This window comes from Neopsephotus bourkii, unplaced genomic scaffold, assembly GCF_033783945.1.
Source record: "Neopsephotus bourkii isolate Nb327-2 ecotype Australia unplaced genomic scaffold, CSIRO-AGI_Nbou_v1 NB_1740, whole genome shotgun sequence".
NCBI lineage: Eukaryota > Metazoa > Chordata > Aves > Psittaciformes > Psittacidae > Neopsephotus > Neopsephotus bourkii.
Window position 1 is genome coordinate 827,373 of NW_026902214.1, and position 24,001 is coordinate 851,373.

The following is a 24,001-nucleotide window of genomic DNA, read 5'->3' on the forward strand; positions in this document are numbered from 1 at the left end:
GGGGCTCATGAGGAAAAGCACTTGCGCCAGAAACAGCCGGCTGATGCACTGGTAAAGAACTTCTCTACTGGTGTTGCCAGGAAAAAGCGGTGAGTCATAGTAGTAGGGGATCCTACTTTGAAAGGGACAGAGGCACTCGTCTGTCGGCCTGACTCAGTCTCAAGGCAGGTGTGTTGCCTACCAGGGGCACAGATCAGGGATGTGGCAGAGAGGCTGCAAGCTCTACTAAGTCCCGTGGATTATTACCCACTTCTGGTGATACATGTGGGTGCTAGGGGTACAGATAGTAGTAGCCTGGGGAACATAAAGAAGGACTGCAGAGACCTGGGAGAGGTGGTTAGGGGTTCTAGAGCCGAGATAGTCTTCTTGTCAATTCTCCAGGATACAGGGGAGGACCTAAAAAAAGCTAGGAGGATTAGCCAGGTTAATAAATGGTTAAAAGGGTGGTGTCACAGTCAGGGGTTTGGGTGTCTTGAGCACGGGACCAAGTTTGTAGGCCAGGTCTATGGGGACTAGTGGATCTGGTCATACAGAAGGGGAAGAGCAGTTTTGGTAGGAGGCTTGCCAGACTGGTCAAGGAGGCTTTAAACTAGATGTGTTGGGGGAGGGGGGCATCATTCCATCCCAACACTCCCAGTCAGTTGCCAGCACCTATAATAAATGCTCGGAGCAATGCAGAGATATTCCGGCTGCTCCAGCCAATGAGCCGGCTTCACTTGGATCTCGGCTCAGATGCCTCTATACAAATGCCCATAGCATGGGGAACAAACAAGAGGAATTAAGAGATGTGTGCTCGTCTACGGGGGTATGATATTATAGGCACTACGGAAACATGGTGGGATGGCTCCTATGACTGGAGTGTTGGAATGGTAGGTTACAGACTCTTTAGAAAAGACAGGCCTGGCAGGTGGGGAGGGGGAGTTGCTATTTATGTTAGGGATAGGCTGGAGAGTATGGAACTCTGTCAGGGGAGAGGTGAGCAGTTAACGGAGAGCTTGTGGGTCAGGGTTAAAGGGAAAACAGTGATGGGAGACATTACTGAGGGGATCTGTTATAGACCGCCTGATCAAGAGGAATCTGTGGATGAAGCATTCTATAGGCAGATATGAAAAGCCTCACGCTCACAGGCCCTCATTCTCATGGGTGACTTCAACCACCCTGACATCTGTTGGAATGACGGTACGGCCCGGCACAAGCAATGCACGAGGTTCCTTGATTGCGTGGAAGACAACTTACTTCTACAAGTAATAGAGGAACCGACAAGCAGAGGTGCCATGCTTGACCTTGTGCTCACCAACAGGGAAGGGCTTGTTGGAAATGTGGCACTCCAGGGCAGCCTTGGATGCAGCGACCACGAGGTGGTTGAATTTGAGATCCTCAGGACAGTGAGAAGAGTGTGCAGCAAGCTCACTGCCCTAGACTTCAAGAGAGCAGACTTTGGCCTCTTCAGGAACCTGCTTAGTAAGGTTCCATAGGATATAGCGCTAGAGGGCAGAGGGGCTCAAGACTCTTGGTTGATATTCAAGGATCACCTTCTACAAGCTTAGGAGTGTTGCATCCCAACTAGAAGGAAATGCAGCAGGAGGGCCAGGAGACCTCCTTGGATGGATAAGGAGCTCCTGAGGAAAATTCAAAGGAAAAAAGAGGCACATAAAAGGTGGAAGCAAGGACAGGTGGCCTGGGAAGAGTACAGGGATGTTGTCTGGGAAGCTAGGGACCAGGTTAGGAAAGCTAAGGCCCAGTTCGAATTACACTTGGCTAGAGATGTTAAGGATAGCAGGAAGGGATTCTACAGGTACATAGCAAATAAAAAACAGATTAGGGAGAATGTTGGCCCCCTCAGGAAGCTCTCGGGTGAACTACCTACACAGGATTTGGAGAAGACTGAGGTTCTGAGTGACTTCTTTGCCTCATTCTTAACTGGCAAAGGCTCTGACTGCACCACCCAAATCTTGGAAGGCAGATGCAGGGACTGTGAGAATGAAGACCTTGGGCGCACCGTAGGAGAGGAATTGGTTCGAGACCATCTTAAAAATCTGAACGTGCACAAGTCCATGGGTCCTGATGAAATCCATCCGCAGGTCCTGAAGGAGCTGATGAATGAAGTTGCTAACCTACTGTCCATCATATTTGAAAATCATGGCAGTCAGGTGAAGTTCCCGACGACTGGAAAACGGGAAATATAACCCCCATTTTCAAGAGGTGGAAAATGGATGACCCGGGTAATTACAGACCGGTCAGTCTCACCTCTGTGCCTGGCAAAATCATGGAGCAGATTCTCCTGGAAGGCATGCTAAAGCACGTGAAAATCAACAAGGTGCTTGGTGACAGCCAGCATGGTTTCACTAAGGGGAAATCCTGCCTGACCAGTCTGGTGGCCTTCTATGATGGGGCTACAGAACTGATGGACAGGGGTAGAGCAGCTGATGTCATCCACCTGGACTTGTGCAAAGTGTTCAACGCTGTCCCACTCAACATCCTTGTCTCTAAATTGGAGAGACATCAATTTGATACACGGACCACTCCGTAGATAAAGAACTGGCTGGATGGCTGCACAGAAAGAGTTGTGGTTAACGTCTCAATGTCCAGCTGGAGACCATTAACGAGTGGTGTCCCTCAGGGATCGGTGTTGGGACCGGTCTTGTTCAACATCTTTGTCATTGACATGGACAGTGGGATTGAGTGCACTCTCAGCAAGTTTGCCAATGACACCAAGCTGTGTGGTTCGGCTGATACACTGGAGGGAAGGAATGCCATCCAGGGGAACCTTGACACACTTGTGAGGTGGGCTGATGTCAACCTCATGAAGTTTAACTATGACAAGTGCAAGGTCCTGCACCTGGGTCGGAGCAATCCCAGGCACAGCTACAGGCTGGGCAGAGGAGAGATTCAGAGGAGCCCTGCGGAGAAGGACTTGGGGGTGCTGGTCGATTAGAAGATGAAAATGAGTCAGCTGCAGTGTGCGCTTGCAGCCCAGAAAGCCAACCGTATTCTGGGCTGCATCAAAAGGAGCGTGACCAGCAGGTCGAAGGAAGTGATCCTGCCCCTCTATTCTGCTCTCGTAAGACCTCACTTGGAGTATTGTGTGCAGTTCTGGTGTCCTCAACATAAAAAGGACATGGATCTGTTGGAACAAGTCCAGAGGAGGGCTACGAGAATGATCAGGGGACTGGAGCACCTCTCATATGAAGACAGGCTGGGAAAGTTGGGGCTGTTCCGTCTGGAGAAGGCTGCTTGGAGACCTCATAGCAGCTTTCCAGTATCTGAAGGGGGCCTATAGGAATGCTGAGGAGGGACTCTTCATTAGGGATTGTAGTGATAGGACAAGAGGTAATGGGTTCAAACTTAAACAGAGGAAGTTTAGATTGAATATAAGGAGGCAATTGTTTCCTGTTAGGGTGGTGAGGCACTGAAATGGGTTGCCCAAGGAGGTTGTGAATGCTCCATCCCTGGCAGTGTTCAAGGCCAGGTTGGGCGAGGCCTTGGGTGATATGGTTTGGATCAAGGTGTCCCTGCCCATGGCAGGGGGGCTGGAACTTGATGATCTTGAGGTCCTTTCCAACCCTAAGTGTTCTACGATTCTATGATAAGCAGCCAGCAGAAGTCTCTCAGTCGCTAGCCCTTGTTCTCATAGGGAGCTCCAACTTACCAGATGTCTGCTGGACATACAATACAGTGGAGCACAGCCAGTCCAGGAGGTTCCTGGAATGTGTGGCAGTTACCTTCCTGACAATTGATTTGGGGAAAACTCCAGGAACAAAGTTGCCAACAAAAGTTTTCAAGCTGACAAGCAGGTATTCTTTATTGTGTCACCGGGAGACACGGGGAATAGCTCCTCCTAACGTGTGTCCCCTTATTGCTACACAAGCCATCCTTATATAGTCCCTGGTCATACATACATATTCATGAGACTACGTATGGATTACATCATTTTCCAGAGAGTTCCCTGAATGCGTACGGAATTGTGGTGGTAGTCTCTGAGGGTTGTTTACTTCTTCCAACAATCTTCATCACTTCTGGCAGCCTTTGAATCACGCACAGTAGATGCTCATACCAGCTTAATTGGTTCGTTAGCACCAGAGACATAATAATCCTTCTATCCTCCTACTTATCAGTTAGTTTAACTGTAGCCCATCCTGGACACCTGCGGTTCCCAGATACTCCTTATCCCTGTGTCCTGTTCTTCTAGACTGTTTTTCTTAAAACGATGCCAACTATAACGATTTATCTTGTGAGAATTCTCAGTATGTTCTCTAGCTGTACTCTACTCTTTTTTTCTATGTATCATGCACCTCAGTAATTTTCCATTGCTACTGTTACAAAGCCATCAAACTTAACATTACTTAAAACTAAATCTAAAGGTTTCTATATTCCATTTTGTGATTTTGTGCCCCTTTGTCTCACACAGCTGATGAGGGAGCTAAGGAGGAAAGGTGCCCTACTGGACACATGATTGTTGGAGGCTATCTTGGGTGCAGTGACAAGAAATAACAGAGTTCTCCGTTCTTGGAAGAAGCAGGATGGGGGTCAAAAAAACTGCTACCTTGGACTTCCAAAGGGCAGACTTGGGTCTGTTTATGGGCTGGTTGACAAGAGTCTCTTGAAAGAAAGTCCTGAAGGGCAAAAGATGTAGAGCAAAACAGTGATAAAGAAAAAGTAAAAGGCTGAGGTACTTAATACCTTCTTTTCTCAGTCTTAGGAAGACCAGTAGGAAGACCAATTTTTTCTTGGTATGCAGCACCCTGAGCTGGAAGACAGGGATGGAGAGCATAATGAAGCCCCCGTAATCCAAGGGGAAATGTTTAACGACCTCTTCCACTACTTAGACACACAGAAGTTTATGGGGTAAGAAGGGGTCCGCCTAATGGTACCGGGGGAGCTGGCAGAAGTGCTCATCAAGCTACTTTCCATTGTTTATCGGAAGTCCTGGCTAAGCACGGAGGTCCCGGTTGACTGGAGGTTGGCGAATGTGACACTAATTCAGGGAGAGCCAGAAGGGGAACTACAGATCTGTCAGTGTGACCTTGGTGCTGGGGAAACTTATAGAGCAGATCATCTTGAGTACCATTATGTGGTATGTACAGGACTGCTTGACTAACCTGGTTTCCTTCTGTGACAAAATGACCTACTCAGTGGATGAGAGAAGAGCTGTCGATGTTGCTTACCTGGACTTTAGTAAAGCCTTTGACAGCATTGCCCACAGCATTACACTAGAGAAATTGGCTGCTCATGGCTTGGACAGGTGTACTATTCACTGGGTAAAAAACTGGCTGTGTGGCCAGGCCCAAAGACTGCTGGTGAATGGGCTTGAATCCAGTTGGCAGCTCATCACAAGTAGTGTTCCCCCAGGGCTCGGTACTGCTTCAAGTTCTGTTGTCTTTATCAAAGGTCTGGATGAGAGGATCAAGTGCACCTTCAGCAAGTTTGCAGATCACACCAACCTGGGTGGGAGTGTTGATCTGTTCTAGGGCAAGAAGTCTCTTCAGAGGAATCTGAACAGCCTTCACTGATGGGCTGTGGCCAGTGGTATTGAGGTTCAACAAGGCAAAGTGCCGGGTCCTGCACAACAAGGCTACAACAACCCCATGCAGCATTCCAGGCTTGGAGAAGAGTGGCTGGAAAGCTGCTCATGGAAAAGGACCTGGGGGTGCTGATTGACAGAGCTGAACATGATCCAGCTTGTGGCCAGGTAGCCAAGAAGGCCAACGGCATCCTGGCCTGTATCAGCAATAGTGTGGCCAGCAGGGCCAGGGCAGTGATCATCCCCCTGTAATGGGCACTGATGAGGCTGCACCTCAAATCCTGTGTTCATTTCTGGGCCCGTCACTACAAGACAGACATTGAGGAGCTGGAATATATCTGAAGATGAGCAACAAATCTGATGAAGGGTCTGAAGCACAAGTCTGATAAGGAGTGGCTGAGGGAATTGGGGTGGTTTAGCCTGGAGTAAAGGAGGCTGATGGGAGACCTTATTGCTTTCTACAGCTCCATGAAGTGGAGTTCTAATGAGGTGAGTAGTAAGTGATAGGACAAGAGGAAATGGCCTTAGGTTGTGGCAGGGGAGGTTTCAATTGGATGTTAGGAAAAATTTCTTCACCAAAAGGGCTGTCAAGCATTGGAACAGGCTGCCCACGGAAATGGTTGAGTCACCATCCATGGAGGTATTTAAAAGATCTGCACTTAGGGACATGGTTTACAGGTAGACTTGCTAGTGCTCGCTTAACAGTTAGACTTGATGGCCTTAAGGATCCTTTCCAGCTTAAATGATTTTATGATGTACAGTTGTCTCTTTTTGACAGTGAGTATTGTCAGCTGTTGAAGCTGAGGCTTAAGGGGTTGTGAATGATGGAGTGATTTCACATTTTCTGGTGACTGCTTCCCATGTCTGTGATGATTAATAGAATTTGAAACAACAGTTCTTGCACACCAAAAAGTCTGCAGGTTTTTGTCTTTCATTATCTGAGTCTTTTACATATACTTTCCTTTCCTTTCCATGGTAATGTGCAATTCTTGCCGTATTACATATACATATTCTCTTTGTCTTAGTAGGTCCTTATGACTACAGATTCTAACTGATAATGCTCTTTAAACCATCGTGTAGAGTTGGATATTCCTTAAAATAGTTGTACAGAGACTTGAGAGAAAGATAGTCAGAGCTATTGGCACAGCTGGTGTTCGGTATGAGCCAGCCCATTCAAGTGGGAGTAACCAGCTAGCCACAGTCATGCTGTTTTAGTTAGGTGCGTTGGTGACAAAGTGAGCACTTAGGAGACCAAAGACATAAGCTTGGATATGGCAAGTTGCAGAAGTCAGTAGCTTATTTTTTAAGAAAAGTTGTGCAGTGTTGTCTACTCATTATTGATAGTCCAGAGCAGAGCTGCTGGGATTTGACATTTGGGTTTGATCTAATCTGTATGGTTTCCATCTTATTTTTTTTAAGGTTTGTGGATTTTTAATGCTAATTAAATGCAAGCATAATGAAATGCTCTGAATCTATTATTTATCAATTTGTTTGATCCACATCAGAAATCATGAGCTTATTTTAATTTGTATTTACATAATCAAATATATTCCTTTCTATTTCTTTACATCCTTTTATGTAGGCTTCTGGAGTAAAAGAAAGGCCTAATTTGCTCGTATCTCAGATTTTAATGAATCCTTTCAGTGTCTTGTGCTTGATTTATTAAGTGACATTATGCTCGTAATTCATAACTACACTTAAACAGCTTGAGGATTTGTACTTCATCAGGGAAGACCATTCTCAAGATACCTAACCTTTTTCCCACATAATTTCTTAAGAAAAAAAACACTGTCCCTTCTTTTGAGATTTGATATTTTCACAGATAATTTATATATTGAAAGAGAGGGAAGAACGCACATGGTGTGTATTAAGTTTTCAAAAAAGAGGGAATTTTAAATAACTGTTTTCGTAAATACCGATTTCAAATCATAGGCTTTATGTCTATAAGAGCTCAATATACATACTTAATCTAGTTTATACAATATTAATGAAGATATTTCATTTACCAGGTCATCTTATTTTATGGAAAATTTCCATATATTGTTAAGCTGTTTTTTGTGTTGGTACATTTAATGCTTTGAGCAAACTGAGGTAGAAGAGCTGGTAGCTATTTTTAAAAATGGGTATAAATCTTGTATGCAATTGTGATGTTGTGTGTTACTTCGTTAATGAATAAAACCAGTTGATTCAATATTCTGTGTATGTTTTTGTCATTTTGTGTTTTTTAGGTTGTTGAGGTGGTAGAAGAATATAATGCAAATAATTTCTATGAGTCTGACGAAGAACAGAAAGAAAAGGATGAGAAAGTGAAAGACACCTATTCTATGGACCCAGATCACAGGCTGCTGTTACGAAATACAAAACCCTTGCTTCAAAGCCGAAATGCTGCTGTAGGATAAATTCCTTTTTGATTAAAATATGACACTGCTAAGTATACTTTAGAAAATTTAAAAGGTTGAAAAGTAAAATCTACATCTCTTTAAAAACGGTGATAATACTTTTCAGTAACTTAACAGAAGTACAGTGATTCTTTTTTTTGTAATTAATGTAGCTTCTTAGTAAAACATCTGAACTGAATGATACATGCTCCAAATATTAAGGACAAACAAAGCATTAGGGAAAACATGGAAACATTGAGTCCAACTTATGTAGTATGTGATGACTGTGCAATAATTAGCTTTTAACCCTTAAGTTCTAAGCATCTATGATGGCACAAACTAACTGTTTTGGTGGTACAGATTTGCAAAGAAAATCATATTTGTTATTGATTCATTGAGTTGTGCTTTTCCTTGAGTCTCGCATTTTCAATTATATGCCTAAATTCTTTGTCAGTCCAAGCCAGCTTAGTGTTGGTGTTTTGGCAGGGTTCCAAGATAGATATGACATCATGAGTGGGATCTGCTGTACAGTATTTCCATGATATTTTCAGAGGCAGGCTAATTTTTAAAACTGGAGAAAGCCATGCTGGTGGTGAATCGTTGTGACATTCCTCAGATCACAGAACTTCATTTCTAACCTCAATTTATCCTGTTAAACAAGACTAGGTGTCTTCAGGAAAAGACTTCCAGTGATAATGAATATTCATATCATTGCAAAAACTATTACTGCATCATGATTAAGTCACCTCCTAATGTATTATTGATAAGCTGAACAGGTAAAGTTTTTGTTTCTCCCCTGGAACATATTACTGGATTCTGACTTATGTCTGACTCTTTTCAAAACCACTTGTAGTCTGCCAAGACTTCGGAAACAAATTGAGTGCTGTTTTACAACAGTAATTCTGTTAGAGCACAGTTTTTGCTAAAAACACAATTCAACATCTATGTAATATTTCCTCATCTCATGCAAAGAACAACTATGTTAGGTATGTTTGCCATCAAACTGCACTGAGAACAGGTTCAGTTGCTATCTTGCACATTCCATAAATTATTTTCTTTATATCTGTTAAATATGGTATTGATTCTCACATTTATGATCTTTAACTTTCTGATATTAAAGTTAACTGAGATGTTAAGTGTAGTTCGTCAAATGAAATCATGGTGCTCTGAAGTGCTATTACACCAGTTTTTGTACCATTTACACAATTTGCCAGCAGTTAATAGCTTTCTCTTTGATCTTAGATTTTTGTCAGTAATAAGATACCTCTAGTATATTGCTAAAAATCTTCCAGTTGTTAACTCTTTTGTGATGTTTTAATGACTTTTTAATGTTTAATAATAATTTTTGTTTCAATGGTGCTAAGAAAGTACCAAGATACCAAGCCAAGTTTTGTAATGACAGCTTTACCTGGAGTCGCCTTTCAATGATTTGTTTTGTTTTGTTTCGAACAGAAAGTTGACCATGACAATATTGTAGGGAAGGCTGTGACATAGCTTACTAGCATAAAGATCATCACTTGTCTTTTCCATATGAGAAAACTTGAAAAGGAAAAAAAACATTATGGTTTTTATGTTACATATAGTCCAGTCTTCTGGTTTTTGCTAGCAAGGATGTTGGCATACAACCTTGTAGTTTTAGCTTTCTGTTGGATTTGAGACTTTAGAAGTTGCCAGTTAAAGCAGCTGTTGTATTATAAATTGTGTAGTAGGATAATGGAATGGAAGGTTTGATGTGGAAACTAAGTAATAGGTAATATTGTACCTTTTTTTAAATAAAGATAAGAGGATAAAATTTGCAGAAGTTTTAAACAGTATTTCGTAATTAATTTGTGCAGATGATGTTAGCAATACTGACTTAGTAAGGGTGATATCTATATGTTTACAATTTGTAATTTTTTTTCTTCTTCCTCTTTCTTCTGTATACAAATACTGGGAAGAATGAGAGATACTTAATTAGCTCTGGTTTTAGAAATAATCTTTCTTCCGATGTTTTTCTCCAAACTGCTTTGTTGATTTCAAAGAAAGTGGGTATGCATTTTGCTTTCTGAAAAGTGAATTGGTACCTCTGCAGATCTGAAGAAAATGTGATAGGTATGTACTATGATTTGAAGATAACATGCTGTTCTGAATGTTCTTTTAGGTGGTAATGGCAGTTTCACAGCTCTATTGGCATTTAGCACCAAAATCTGAAGCTGGTATTGTTTCTAAGTCATTGGTGCGTTTACTTCATAGTAATAGGTAGGTCCGGTCCATACTTTACACTGCCATGTCTACTTTTTTGTGAGTTTTTTGTACATACTGCTTAGGTGTGGTTATAAGAATGTAACTATTGCACTGTTAGTTTCATTTTAAAATTGTCTTGTAATACTAATTTTTACTCAACAAATGATCATTAATTCCGTCATTTTCTGTATGATACCCAGTGTTCATTCAGTATTGTGTTATTGAATGATCACTGATATTAACTGTTGTTAGTTAGGACTTTCATTCTGATAAGAATCCTGGCTGCCTAGTTAGCGTACAGATAGAGGCAGTACTAACTAGTTTGCTTAGTTTCTTGATTTCTTTATTGCTGGAAATTAGTAGAATTTTAATGACATTGGAGTACCTTATTGTCTTGCTACGCACTGAAGAAACCTTCATATGTGGGTTTGTTTTTTTTTCCTGCACTTTATATTGAAGGCTTTTTGACAGAGAAACTATGAAACTTTTTCTTTCTTTTTTTTTTTTTTTTTTTTTAGAGTACCACTTGATGCTGTTGGATCCCCTTTGTTTCTTTAATCCCCAGACTGTTTTTAAAGAGCAAGTTTATATTACATTCAGGGCATCTAATTTTGACTATCATCTTCAGTGTGAAATTGTCTACTTTCCTATGAAGGTTTTCACTGGTCATACGTTTCATAAGATTGATAATACTTTTTTTCTTTGTATTTGATAGTTTTGGTGTATTATGCCAAAATTTGCTTTGTAAAACTGGTGGGGTTTTTTTGCTCAGCTTTTAGATTCTGAACTTCATGTACCTGTTTGAAAAGCCTTGAAGTGGTAATAGGAGGCACAATATTAAGATATTTTCAGAACAACTTTCTAACTAAGCATGGCATTTTTGGTAGAACTTTGCTGCAAAAATTACTTATTTTTTAAAGTTGGCCACATCAGGCAGACTAAAAACTGAAAACAGAACAAAAAGAAAGGAAGAGCAAAAAAACCAAACAAACACCCCTAACAACAACAACAAAAAAACCCCCACCAAAACCATATTTGTTGTGTCTGACAAGATTACTCATCTTAGTTGGACTTTAACTTTTGTAAGCCTGGTCACCATACAGCTCATCTTACTCCCTAAACTTTTGCAGTTCACCTATGGCTAATGTCTCAATCATTTAAAAGTTAGTAAAGAAGTAAAATGGGGCTTGGTAGAGCTTTCATGTTTTTATTTCAGGTGAAAACAATCCACTGTTATATTTGTGTTTGGTTTTGTAGTACAGTATGCTTCCATTCAGTTTATACAAAGATAAGTAAAATGGTTAAAGCAGTTTTGAGTATGCACAGGTAATGTATAGAACTAAACTCATATAGGTTGAAAGGATTATTTTTACATATTGTTTATTGCTCATTTATACTGAGATTTCATCAAAAGAGAGGTCACATCTTTCCTGTATCTCAACTAATGCCTAATATGATGTTAGTCTTCTGATTTTCCTGTGCTGAATGGATTGTCTGTTCTCTGTTACCAGTCTGTGTGAAACGCTTTTGCTGTTAGGCCCATTTTGAAATAAGCTTTTGCTGTTTGCCCTTGAAGTTACGTGCCTATGGCCTTTGAATTAATGTCAAATAAGCTATAATCTAGTTAGGGTGACAGTGCCTGGAAGAGCATTTCATAGCAATTTCCAGACTTAGTTGTTCATGTACAGCTGACTATTTCCATGTACCTATGTAAGAATTACCTAAAAATAGGTTTAAAAGATACTAAGTATTTCTCTATTATGACTTTTCTTTTGTAAGCAACAGCTGTAATTACCAGAGGGCTGTTAAACAGTTTTGAATAAGAGGAGATAATGGATGTGATGATTTCTGTATTAGAATGTGATTTGCATCATGAAAGAATTTGAGCACTCGTTCACAAAAATTGCTTTTAAATTATTATGTAGTTTTTAAGCAATTGGTGGCAGAAACTCTGTAGTTTAAAAGCTTTAGTGTACTGCCCAGATTTCTTTTTTTGCTGACTCCTGCTGCAGCTTTTCAACTAACTCATTAATAATGAGAATATTCTCCAAACGTATTTCATGGTTTTGTGTTTAGAATATTGCTTATTTCTGTAGTCTGCTTCTCTCAAAGTTTATTACGTTGAAGTACTACTTTTTGATAGATGTGTATTATGTCATTATGTAGTCTTAAGTAACTGGATATACTCTCCCTTTTTGAGAATTATTAGGAAATTTTTGAAGACTAAAAAAAGTCATAGCAATTCTTGCTGGTTGTGCAAGGATTAGCTGTATTTGTAAGTGACGCAGTCATTCCCCCGCTGCAGGTAAAGCCCATATGTTTTTGTTCTTAGCTATGTCAACCTGAAATACTTAAGTTTCAGGATGGTAGATAAAATGTAAGGGTTTTGTGAGCTACTTCTGGAGAAGCCAGAATGACGAGGTTTGAAAAAAATTTGGTTTAAACAACGACCAAGGCTTACAAGAAGCATTGCACTAGTGGCAGTGATTTTTTTCCTTCATACTGACACTGGAACAGGCTGCCCAGAGAAGCTGTGGATGCCCTGTTCCTGAAAGTGTTCAAGGCCTTGTTGAACAGGGCTCTGAACAACCTGGTCCAGTGGAAGGTTTCTCTGTCCATAGCAAGGTGGGGGCTGAAGCTAGATGATTTTTAAGATCCCTTCCAACCCAAACTGTTCTATGATTCTATGGACTTTCTTTGCTATGTTGCATTATTCTATGTATTTGTAATTTTGCAAAATAACTCTTGTTTTTCTTTTCAAATTCTAGGGAGGTGCAGTATATAGTTCTGCAAAATATTGCCACTATGTCAATTCAGAGAAAGGTACAACCTACTTAGAGTTTTCTAAATCATGTTTTATGTGAAACACAGGCAAGCTACTTAAATTATGTCTGTTTTTCAGGGTATGTTTGAACCTTATCTGAAGAGTTTCTATGTTAGGTCAACTGACCCAACAATGATCAAAACACTGAAGGTGAGTTTGAAATAGAGTTGTACTGCTAGACAAACCTGTTTGCAACAGGAAGGTAAAATTTTCTTGCACTATTATGACACATATCAGTTTATGATGTTCCATTTTTTTTGCTACGGGGTGTGGAGTTGTGTCTTTTATGCCAAGTGTCCTTTAGACTTGTCAGGCAATCTGAAAGTTCTCTTCTTACCATGTTTTAGATGGCAGGTGAGCTATGGTTTCCTCTACAGCTTTTGGTATCTTGGAATATTGCTATTTTAATATAACCAGCCATTCAGACATTTAGAGTTTGACTGTTTTCATGAGAGAAAGAAACTTCTCAAATGAAGAGAAATTAAATCAAAAAGAGTTTAAATCTGTTCCTCTGAACAAAATGGGACAGTGTTCCAGTCCCAGATTTACTTCGAAGGCAGCATGCAACATGAGAAATACTTTAGGCTTTCCCCAAGGCCAAATCTCAGTGCGTGTTTTAGGATGTTGTCTCTTATTTTCTCTAGTCTTTTTTTTTTGCACATGAAATCGTTGATAAAGCAATAGCTAAAAAATGGTCTATTATTACAGGCCTTTTTGCTAGTTTTGCTTTAAATTGTCATAGGCACTTGTGTTTGGAGTGGAAGGCACAGGTTTCTGTAAGAAATATTTCTTCCTTATTTTCACTTTACATCCATGTTGCACTCATTACATGTGGAGAGTGGTGCAGTCCATGATTGATATGCCCAACCTGTCATATTTTTATTAGTCCAATTTTAAATTAATTAAATTTGGGGTGCTTGGAGGTCAGAAGATCATCGCCACAATAATGATTATGAAAACTGTTAGGAATACTAGTAAGACCTAGTGTTATCCAGCACAAGCCAGTCCTGAAATAAAGTTAATAAATTTAAATTCATGTATTAATTGGTAATACATTGGTAGAGAAGTACAAATTATCTTTTTTCCTTTCATTGTCTCAGCTGTTTGTGGCTGAAAAGTTTAGGTCAACCTCCACTGTTACAGAGACAACAAAATCTTGTGATTTCTCCAGCCCCTCCCTCTATAGCTATCCTATCTCCTTTAAGATAGGCGAACCTATTTAAGACGTAGGAGCAACCTGAAATTCATCTGCTATACTGTTTCGATTTCTGTTTTGTTCTCTGTTTCTTTCCCAACATCAAGTTTGCTTTTTTAATCACTGATTAGCATTGAGCTTGTATTTCCATGGAATTATCTATTTTAGCCAACAATTCTCAGTTACAGTTTTAGTAATCAGCTCAGAGCTCAGCTCATTTCCTTTAAAGCTAAGAATTTTTCCCAGTTGTGGACATTATTTTTACCTTTGGTGATTTTATTTATTTTCCTATTTTATTAACCAGTCACTTAATATTTAATTTTTTATGCAGCGTTTTATAGTCAGCCTTTGTCTTAATTTCTCTGAGAACTGTGGCATCAGCTGAAAACTTCATCATTTGTATCACAGTATCACAGTATGTTAGAGATTGCAAGGGACCTCAAAAGATCATCTAGTCCAATCCCCCTGCCGGAGCAGGAACACCTAGATAAGGTTACACAGGAACGTGTCCAGGCGGGTTTTGAATGTCTCCAAAGAAGGAGATTCCACAACCTCCCTGGGCAGCCTGTTCCAGTGTTCCGTCACCCTCACTGAGAAGAAGTTTCTTCTCAGGTTTAAGTGGAACCTGTTGAGCTCCAATTTGTACCCATTGCCCCTTGTCCTTTCATTGTTTGCCACTGAGAAGAGCCTGGCTCCATCCTCGTGACACTCCCCCTTTATATATTTATATACACTAATTAGGTCACCCCTCAATCTCCTCTTCTCCAAACTATAGAGACCCAGCTCCCTCAGTCTTTCCTGATAAGGGAGATGCTCCACTCCCTTAATCATCTTAGTTGCCCTGCGCTGGACTCTCTCCAGCAGGTCCCTGTCCTTCTTAAACTGAGGGGCCCAGAACTGGACACAATATTCCAGATGCGGTCTCACCAGGGCAGAGTAGAGGGGAAGGAGGACCTCTCTCGACCTACTAACCACCCCCCTTCTAATACAACCCAGGATGCCATTGGCCTTCTTGGCCACAAGGGCACAGTGTCGGCTCATGGTCACCCTGTCATCCACCAGGACCCCCAGGTCCCTCTCCCCTACACTGCTCTCTAACAGGTCGTTCCCCAGCCTATACTGGAACCCGGGGTTGTTCCTGCCCAGATGCAGGACTCTACACTTTCCCTTGTTATATTTCATCAAGTTATTCCCCGCCCAGCTCTCCAGCCTGTCCAGGTCCCTCTGGATGGCAGCACAGCCTTCTGGCGTGTCGGCCACCCCTCCCAGCTTAGTGTCATCAGCAAACTTGCTGATAGTACACTCAATTCCCTCATCTAAATCGTTGATGAATATATTAAATAATACTGGTCCCAGTACCGACCCTTGAGGCACTCCACTAGATACAGGCCTCCAATTAGACTCCGCCCCATAGACTACAACTCTGGCTTCTCTCCTTCAGCCAGTTCACAGTTCACCTCACTACCCTATCATCCAGGCCACACTTCCTCAATTTAGCTGCAAGGATGCTGTGGGAGACCGTGTCAAACGCTTTGCTGAAGTCAAGGTAGACCACATCCACCGCTCTGCCATCATCCATCCACCGTGTTATTTCCTCATAAAAGGCTATGAGATTGGTCAAGCACGACTTCCCCTTGGTGAAGCCATGTTGACTGCCCCTCATAACCCTCTTATCCTTGATATGCCTTAAGATGGCACCAAGGATAAGGTGTTCCATCACTTTCCCAGGAATGGAGGTGAGGCTAACCGGTCTATAGTTACCCGGGTCCTCCTTCTTGCCCTTTTTGAAGACAGGAGTGACATTTGCTTTCCTCCAGTCCTCAGGCACCTCTCCCATTTCCCAAGACTTGGTAAAGATGATGGAGAGTGGTCTAGCAATGACCTCAGCCAGTTCCCTCAGCACCCGCGGGTGCATCCCATCTGGACCCATGGATTTATGGATATCCAGATTGCTCAACTGGTCTTTAACCCATTCCTCATCGACTAAGGCAGACCGCTCCGTTGACCTATCTTCATCCGAGGTCTCAGCGGTACAGGGCTCTTCAGGACTGCCTCCGGCAGAGTAGACAGAGACAAAGAAGTCATTCAGTAACTCTGCCATCTCTGTATCTTCTGTCACCAGGGCACCCGTCCCGTTCATCAGCGGGCCTACATTGCCTCTGGTGTTAGTTTTACCTGCCATGTATTTGAAAAAGCTCTTTCTGCTGTCCTTGACCCCTCTCGCCAGCTTTAATTCCAAGGAGGCCTTAGCCATCCTAGCAGCTTTCCTACATCCTCTAGCAGCAGCCTTATATTCTTCCCAAGTGGCCAGCCCTTCCTTCCATGACCTGTAAACTCTCCTCTTCCACTTGAGCATACCGAGCAATTCCCTATTTAGCCACGCAGGTCTCCTGACCCTCTTCCTTGACTTCCTACGTGTCGGGATGCTCCGATCTTGAGCTCGGAAAAAGCAGTCCTTGAATGTCAACCAACTATCTTGGGCCCCTTTACCTTCAAGCAGCCTAGCCCATGGGATTTCCCCTAGCAATTGCTTGAAGAGGCCAAAGTTTGCCCTGCTAAAGTCCAGGGTTGCGATTCTACTTGCTATTCTACTGACCCTACCACACAAGATCCTGAATTCTACCATCTCGTGGTCGCTGCAACCAAGGCAGCCCTCAACCTTCACTCCTTCAACCAGACCCTCCTTGTTAGTGAGGATGAGATCCAGCAGCGCACCTCTCCTGGTTGGCTCATCCACCATTTGCATGAGGAAGTTATCATCCATACACTGGAGGAACCTCCTGGACTGCGGCTGGGTTGCCGAGTAGTCCTTCCAGCAAACATCAGGGAAGTTAAAATCCCCCACGACGACCACGGCCTGTGACTGTGAGGCTGCTCTCAGCTGCCTATAGAAGGCCTCGTCAACTTCCTCACCCTGATCCGGTGGCCTGTAACAGACCCCCACAACAGTATCGCCCCTGCCAGCCTGCCCCTTAATTCTCACCCACAGATTCTCGACTCGCTTATCATCTGTCCCCGGACAGAACTCAATGCATTGTAGCTGCTCTCGCACATAAAGAGCAACCCCACCACCCCGCCTGGCTGGCCTGTCTTTCCTGAAAAGGACATAGCCCTCCATGACTATATTCCAGTCATGTGAGCTGTCCCACCACGTCTCTGTAATTGCCACCAGATCATAATCTCCCGACTTAACACAGGTTTCCAGCTCCTCCTGCTTATTTCCCATGCTGCGCGCATTGGCGTACAGACATTTCAGGGAGCGAGCCGAGCACACCGATTTCACCCTAGGATTACAGGAGGCCTCCCAGTCATCATCAATTCCGGAGCGCTGTCCCACTGAGGCAAGCCCAGCTACAACCCCATCCCCCTTCCCTTTGTCTTCTTGTTTCTTTCATAGTTCTTATATAAGTATGTTCAAAAGCAAAAGACCAACAGAGATGTTTATGGGATTCTACTGATAGCCTTTTTGTACTGTAAAATAGCCTTCCCCCCCTCCCCCCCCCCCCCCCACTTGTTCTTCTCTTCCATTTATCCACTTGCTTATATGCTGTGCTAGGTATGTATCTTTAAGAGCCATTGGTGATAGACTTATCAAATTGCTCCAGAAGTATGGGCAGACTGTATCAGTAAGTGTCCTTGTCTGTGTGCATCCAACTCAAAAAATACGACAGATTTCTGGGGTAACAGTTGTCTTTTTCTTCAATTTACCTCATTTAGATTGCACTGGAATTCTTTCTTCTACAAAGTTAGAACAGACTGGAAGCATAGCATCTTAACAATATATGCCAGTTGTTGTATATGGTCCTCTTATTCACTGAGAACAAAGAAAAGGATGTTGCTGATGTTGGTTAAAATCTCAGGAGATTTGTAGTTGCAATGGCTTAATTCCTGAGTTTAAAGTTCTTTCATTGCAGTTCATCTGAATATAATGGACACTTGATTTTTTCACCATCTGCAGTTAGAATCATAGAATCATAGAATAGTTAGGGTTGGAAAAGACCTTAAGATCATCTGCTTCCAACCCCCCTGCCATGGGCAGGGACACCTCCCACTGAACCATGTCACCCAAGGCTCTGTCCGATCTGGCCTTGAACACTGCCAGGGATGGAGCTTTCACAACTTCCCTGGGCAACCCATTCCAGTGCCTCACCACCCTTACAGTAAAGAACTTCCTTATATCCAATCTAAACTTCCCCTTAGTTGTGATTTCTGTTACTTCTTACAGTGTCACATGGTTCCTGTATTTTAAGGCCTGTTGTTTAACACTGGAAACCATGCTGTCAGAAGTATTTCAAGCTCATTTGGTATGCAGTGAAACACTAAAAGTAGAGCTTATAGAAAATGCATCACTGAACCATAGAGTCCTGCTTTGAAAATCTTGTTTATACTTGCAAGGAGAATATTCCTTCAGAGTGCAATAATGCTACTAGTGTATGCTAAAATCTGGTATATTCTGTTGAATTATAAGTGGTATTTTTAGTAGTATTATCTTTTACTTATAAACAACAAAAGTGTGGTGTATATGTCTTGCTTTTCATAAGATTTTATTCTAGCTTTTGATAAAATACCTTTTTCTTGCAGCTGGAAATCTTGACAAATTTAGCAAATGAAGCCAACGTATCAACTCTGCTTCGAGAATTTCAGGTTTGTGCAAAAGTGTATTTTTTTTACATTAAACACTTTCTGTTGGCCAGTTGTCATTACTGGATATTTCATCCAGATTCTTGCTCTTTCTTTTTTCAAGTTAAAATCCTTTCCAGGGTGAAATGTTCTTGGAATGGAAATGAAGCTGTCTTGTATATATATGATGAAGCTTTTTATATGTGGAAAAGAGTTTCAGTGTTCTGTTTCTCTCTCCTTACAGCTAGAAAAACAAAACAAAACAAAAAAAGTAATGAGAAAAACCCAATCATTCCAAATTCTGTAAAACAAATTCTACCGATGTGACTGACACTGTAAGTCACAAGAACATAGGGCCTTAATTTTAGCAATATTTGTCTGTTAGCATTTAATGCCAAACCTAATTTCTGTAAGTCGTTTGTTCAAATAGTATTATTTCAAGTATCTGTATATATATCAGCAAGATGTTCTGCCAGTATTGTGAAACAGTGTCTGTCCTTCTTTCCTTGCTCTTTGCTTATGACATCTATTTTCAGTGCTTCAGTTCTCTGGCTGGATTTCTCTGAAAGGTACTGGTTCTCAGGCAGGTAGGTTATTCATAGTTTTCACAGATGCTCTTGGTTAAATGAACTGAAACCTCTCCGAAGAGAGAGCTCAGGAACTCCTCCATGCTTGCACAGAAACCAATTGCTGGTTTTCGGTAATTGTCCCTTGCCCCAAGCTTTCTTGAAATCAGAGGTTTGCATGGCTATGAGTGACCAAAGCCAGCAAGAAAATGTCTCCTAAGTGAGGTGAAAAAAAGTATAATTTCTAATGTGTAATCTAGGTTTCTAGACGGAATTTGTTATAGAGTATGTTTGTCTTGTGAGGATAATAGGCTAGGTAAGTCTTTGATTGACAAGACTCGTGTAATGACTAATGAAAATCCTGTTTCCTTAGACTTACGTGAAAAGTCAAGATAAACAGTTTGCTGCAGCTACAATTCAAGCTATAGGCAGATGCGCAACTAACATCACCGAAGTGACTGACACATGCCTTAATGGCCTTGTATGTTTGCTGTCCAACAGGGATGGTAAGCTAATTGTTCTGTTTGTTTTCTGAGTAGCTGAAGGCATGAAACCTTTTCTTAATGAGAACCACACAGAGCAGATCACTCTGAAAAGTTATATGGGAATTTGCTTTTATAAGAATTTATCTGATGTGACTGGATAAAAACAGTGATTTGATGCTGCTTTTTGTATGAAATACTTCAAAGGCTATCATAATCACTGGGGTGTGTCTTTTCCCTTTTGTTAGTGAAATGAATTCCTTGTGGCCAGCAATTACATATTTACCTGTTTTGTTTGGGTTTGTTGGGTTTTTTGTTGTTACTGTTTTTTCTGGTTTTTTTTTCTTTTTTCAAAATACTGCGATTATTTGTGTTGTTGTGATTATCATAGATGACAGTAGTTTTACTGTTACACGCTTAATTGCATCAAAATAGTTAGCCTGTAGAGGGTGCTGAAAGCTTGGATTTTTTTTATATTTTTTTTTCTTTTACTGCATCAGCGCCTAACTGAAAAAAAGTCTTAATAGTTTTAGGATAAGCGGCCCCAAATCTGGCTTGATTTTATAATCTAGCCTTCTGTTATTTTTATAGAGTGAAATAGATTTGCAAGTCACTAAGGAACACACCAAGGAGCCAACAGAGTCAAATAGGTTATAGCAGCACTGTAAATCAATACCTGATAATATTGCATATCCTTACTAGTTACCGATGAATGTTGCACAGCAGAAGCCAATAAGAGAATTGGAAGATTATTATATAACGTACAACCTACATTAATATGGTTAAATATTGGAAATAGTTTTAAGAAAGATTTAGTTAAAAAATAATAAACATTGGGAAGGAGGAAAGGCATGGGTTTGGGATGCCTGGGGTAATTAGAGTTGTTCAGAGAACACAGGTGAATTCTCCTCTAAGCTTTGAAAAGCAGGATTAATTTCTCTCCATATCTGCTGGACATATTTTTCATGGTAATCCTAAGAAGGTCTTTATTGGAGACGTCACTTTGGCAGTACGTAGTCATCCTGTGACCCACTGATACATTCAGAGCTTTCTCTGACTTGATTTATGAGCTATAAGTACTCCTGTTTTTCTTTTTTGCTAAAAAGGAACTAAGATAAGATGAAAAAGCTTTTTTTTCTTTTATCAGAGCTTGTCAATTTAATATTTTCCTCAATGTAATTCCATATATACTCACACACATATGCATGTGCCTGTATACAAAGGTCTGTCTCAAAAAGATTAGTTTTCTTGACTGTTTCTAAGTAGTTGTCTAGCAAACAAAATTATCTTTTTGTGCTTACTCTTCTGAAAGACTGCAACGGATATATTGAGGATCTTTTAAAACTGGCAGCTGGCAAATTGCTTTACCATAGCTGCAGTGTCTTTATTCCTTTTTTCAAGGAATGAATAGAATGGCGTAATTTACATGGTGCCTTTCTTGAGGTGGCAGGAAATTACCAATAGTCACAGCTTACTGAAGATGAGTCTGGGACACGATAAGGGAGAAAACCAGAGATTTAGCATGAGAAGGAGAAGAGAGTCTTGGTTAATCTTGCTTTCCTCCAGCTTTCACCTTAAAGTGTGCAAGCAGTCTGTTTGCTGTGCTGTTTCTTCCACAGTTGTTTGGAGCCTGAAAACAGTTATGCCTTTGCGTAGCATGAAGTCCAAGCTGTTAAGTCCAGCAGGTTCTGAGGCCCCTAAAATAAGAGTTAGCTCTGCTTTCTCTGCACTGTTTTATTATGGGTAATTCACCTGAGTGTGAAAGAGATGTGACCAAATTAATTCTACTAAATCAAAATAGAATCTTGGAGAATGAGCTTGTGGCAAAACTGCCTCAAATTCTGTGTCCTTGTTCTGGTAAGGCCCTTACTGTAGATACAAACCAAGAGCAAGGCATGTTGGCTGTTATCTGGCACAGGAGCTGTGCCATTAATAATTCTGCAACTTGGGAGCTGAGAGGTAGTGTCAGTTCACAAAATAATCTCTTCAGAAGACTGGTGCAGCTGGAATAACTCTTCACAGAGATCTTTGGTTGTCTCATCATTAAAGTTTCTAGTTTCTATATATGCTGCTGTTATTCAGGTGTTTTTTTTACCGTAGTCCGTGTCTTCCCTGAGTAGGGAAAATCTGACTTTAAATAAAGCACTCATACAAAGACAATTTCAAGAGCGGTTCTCAACTTCCCCAGAGCCTTGTTTTGGGGGGCCATGTTGATGGCTGAGAATTATTTTCCTTCCTCATCTGCTGAAGAAAGTACAGCAAGAAAAGTTGTTTTAGCTCTTCGGTGTGATATTTGGCATTTGACTGATGCATTTCCTTTAAGCAATTGCCTTGATAATTTTCACTGACCGCTGGCCCCACTGTAACATAAAAGTCTTGTCAGGTGTAACAGACAAATGGGATGATAAGAAGTCTCTTGTCTGTCTGTATTGTGCATACTAGAGATCCTGCAGATTTTCCTTCAATGGGTGACTTTCATTTTCTATTGAAAATTGCAGGTTGAATGTAAACACAATTGTAGGATGTATAGCTAAAACAATTTTTCTCCCACCAATCTATACAAATTCGAACAGGCAAGTTGCAAAATCACTGGAACTGTTAATACATGAAGTAACTACTACATATCTATTGGAATTACTGTTAGAAAGACATAAAAGAAAATGAACTCTTTGTAGCCTTCAGTTTATATGTATTAGTGTAGTTTCAGAGTTCATTATTTATAAGGGTGGAAAAATTAACCAGGTTCAGACAGTTCTGAAAAGCAGAAACTTAGTGTGTGTCTGGATACTTAGCACTAATAATTGCCTTGTTACTTTAGTTTTAACCATTTGCATAACCTTCTGACAACCAAATCATAGAATGGTTTGCCTTAAAGGGACCTTTAAAGGTCATCTAGTCCACCCCCACTGCAGTGAGCAGGGACATCTTTAACTAGGTGAAGCTGCTCAGAGCCTGTCTAGCCTGACCTTGAATGTTTCCAGGGACGGGGCATCTGCCACCTCTCTAGGCAACCTGTTTCACCACCCTCATCATAAAAAAATGTCTTCCTTAAATCTACTCGAAATCTTCCCTCTGTTACTTCAAAATGATTATGCCTTGTACTGTTGCAACAGGCCCTGCTAGAAAGTCTGTCCACATCTTTCTTCTGATTCCCCTTTCATTATTGAAAGGCTGCTATAAGATCTCCCCAGAGCTTTCTCTTCTTCAGGCTGAATGATCCCAACTCTCTCAGCCTGTCTTTATAGGAGAAGTGTTCCATCCCTCTGACCATTTTTGTGTCCCTCTCTGGAACTACCCCAGGAGATCTATGTCTTTCCTGTGTGGAGGACTTCAGAATTGGACGTAGTATGGCCAGACTTTCCAGTATCCCATCACCTTTCCTGTCTTTTGATGTATACACACAGGCATCATTCCCTTAGACTATGGGCATCCCTATACAATGTCAAGTTTATTTAGTCCATGACTGTGGACTTCATCTGTTGTAACAGTCTTTCAGGGCAGGAAAGTTGGTGTGCGGTGCTGGATTATTGCATCCTGGAGCCAGTTCCGATTCCATCACTGCTGTGCATGTCTGGTTTCATGAAAGTTAATTCTTCCTTAATACGGTGATCAAGAGGGAGTTGGGCTCAGATCTGCAAATCCAGAGTGGCAGAGATGAGTGCCATGAGGTGTCTACTGTGGTGGCTGTGCATAGGCATCCTAGAAGTGATAATACACAGTGTTTTATAGCAGTTAATGTCAAACAATTTAGTTCATTGGCTATTCTAACCCAAAATCAAATCCCCTAAGGTACATATGGGACTTCCCTACCGTGGGACATCCCCAGCATGTAAATTCCTCACATGTTACCCACCAAGCACATGCAGGTGCGTGACTGAAAGCAATTCTGTGAATGGGTTTGCCATTGGCTGAGTAGAAATACCCAGATGGTTTTTCTTAGCATACTTTTTATGTGCTCTACAAGAAGTTTATTTGCTTCCACGGTATGTAAAGTTTTGAGTAGGCCAGCTCAGCCCAATTCTGTAGTGTTAATTAACCAGGTAGCTTTTTCTGAGTGTGTATCCCAGTGTTTAAAAGTCCCGCTACCCATTGCTCTCAGTGTAGTCTTTAACAGTCCATTGTGTCATTCGATTTTCCCAGAGGTTGGTGCATGATATGGGGTGTGATATATACCTATTTGATGCCATGCTCG

At 41.3% G+C, this 24,001-nt stretch overlaps 1 protein-coding gene across 5 annotated transcripts in view; it reads left to right on the plus strand.

The window, feature by feature from the left end:
• AP3B1 (adaptor related protein complex 3 subunit beta 1) overlaps nt 1-24,001 on the plus strand; it is a 171,193-nt gene that overhangs the window by 64,497 nt on the left and 82,695 nt on the right. For all 5 annotated transcript variants that reach the window (XM_061376830.1, XM_061376831.1, XM_061376832.1 and 2 more), the window contains 6 exons: nt 7,750-7,911; nt 10,040-10,137; nt 12,891-12,945; nt 13,025-13,096; nt 18,723-18,785; nt 19,701-19,833. In XM_061376830.1, the coding sequence (XP_061232814.1) occupies nt 7,750-7,911; nt 10,040-10,137; nt 12,891-12,945; nt 13,025-13,096; nt 18,723-18,785; nt 19,701-19,833 (583 nt within the window). The remainder of the gene's footprint in view (nt 1-7,749; nt 7,912-10,039; nt 10,138-12,890; nt 12,946-13,024; nt 13,097-18,722; nt 18,786-19,700; nt 19,834-24,001) is intronic.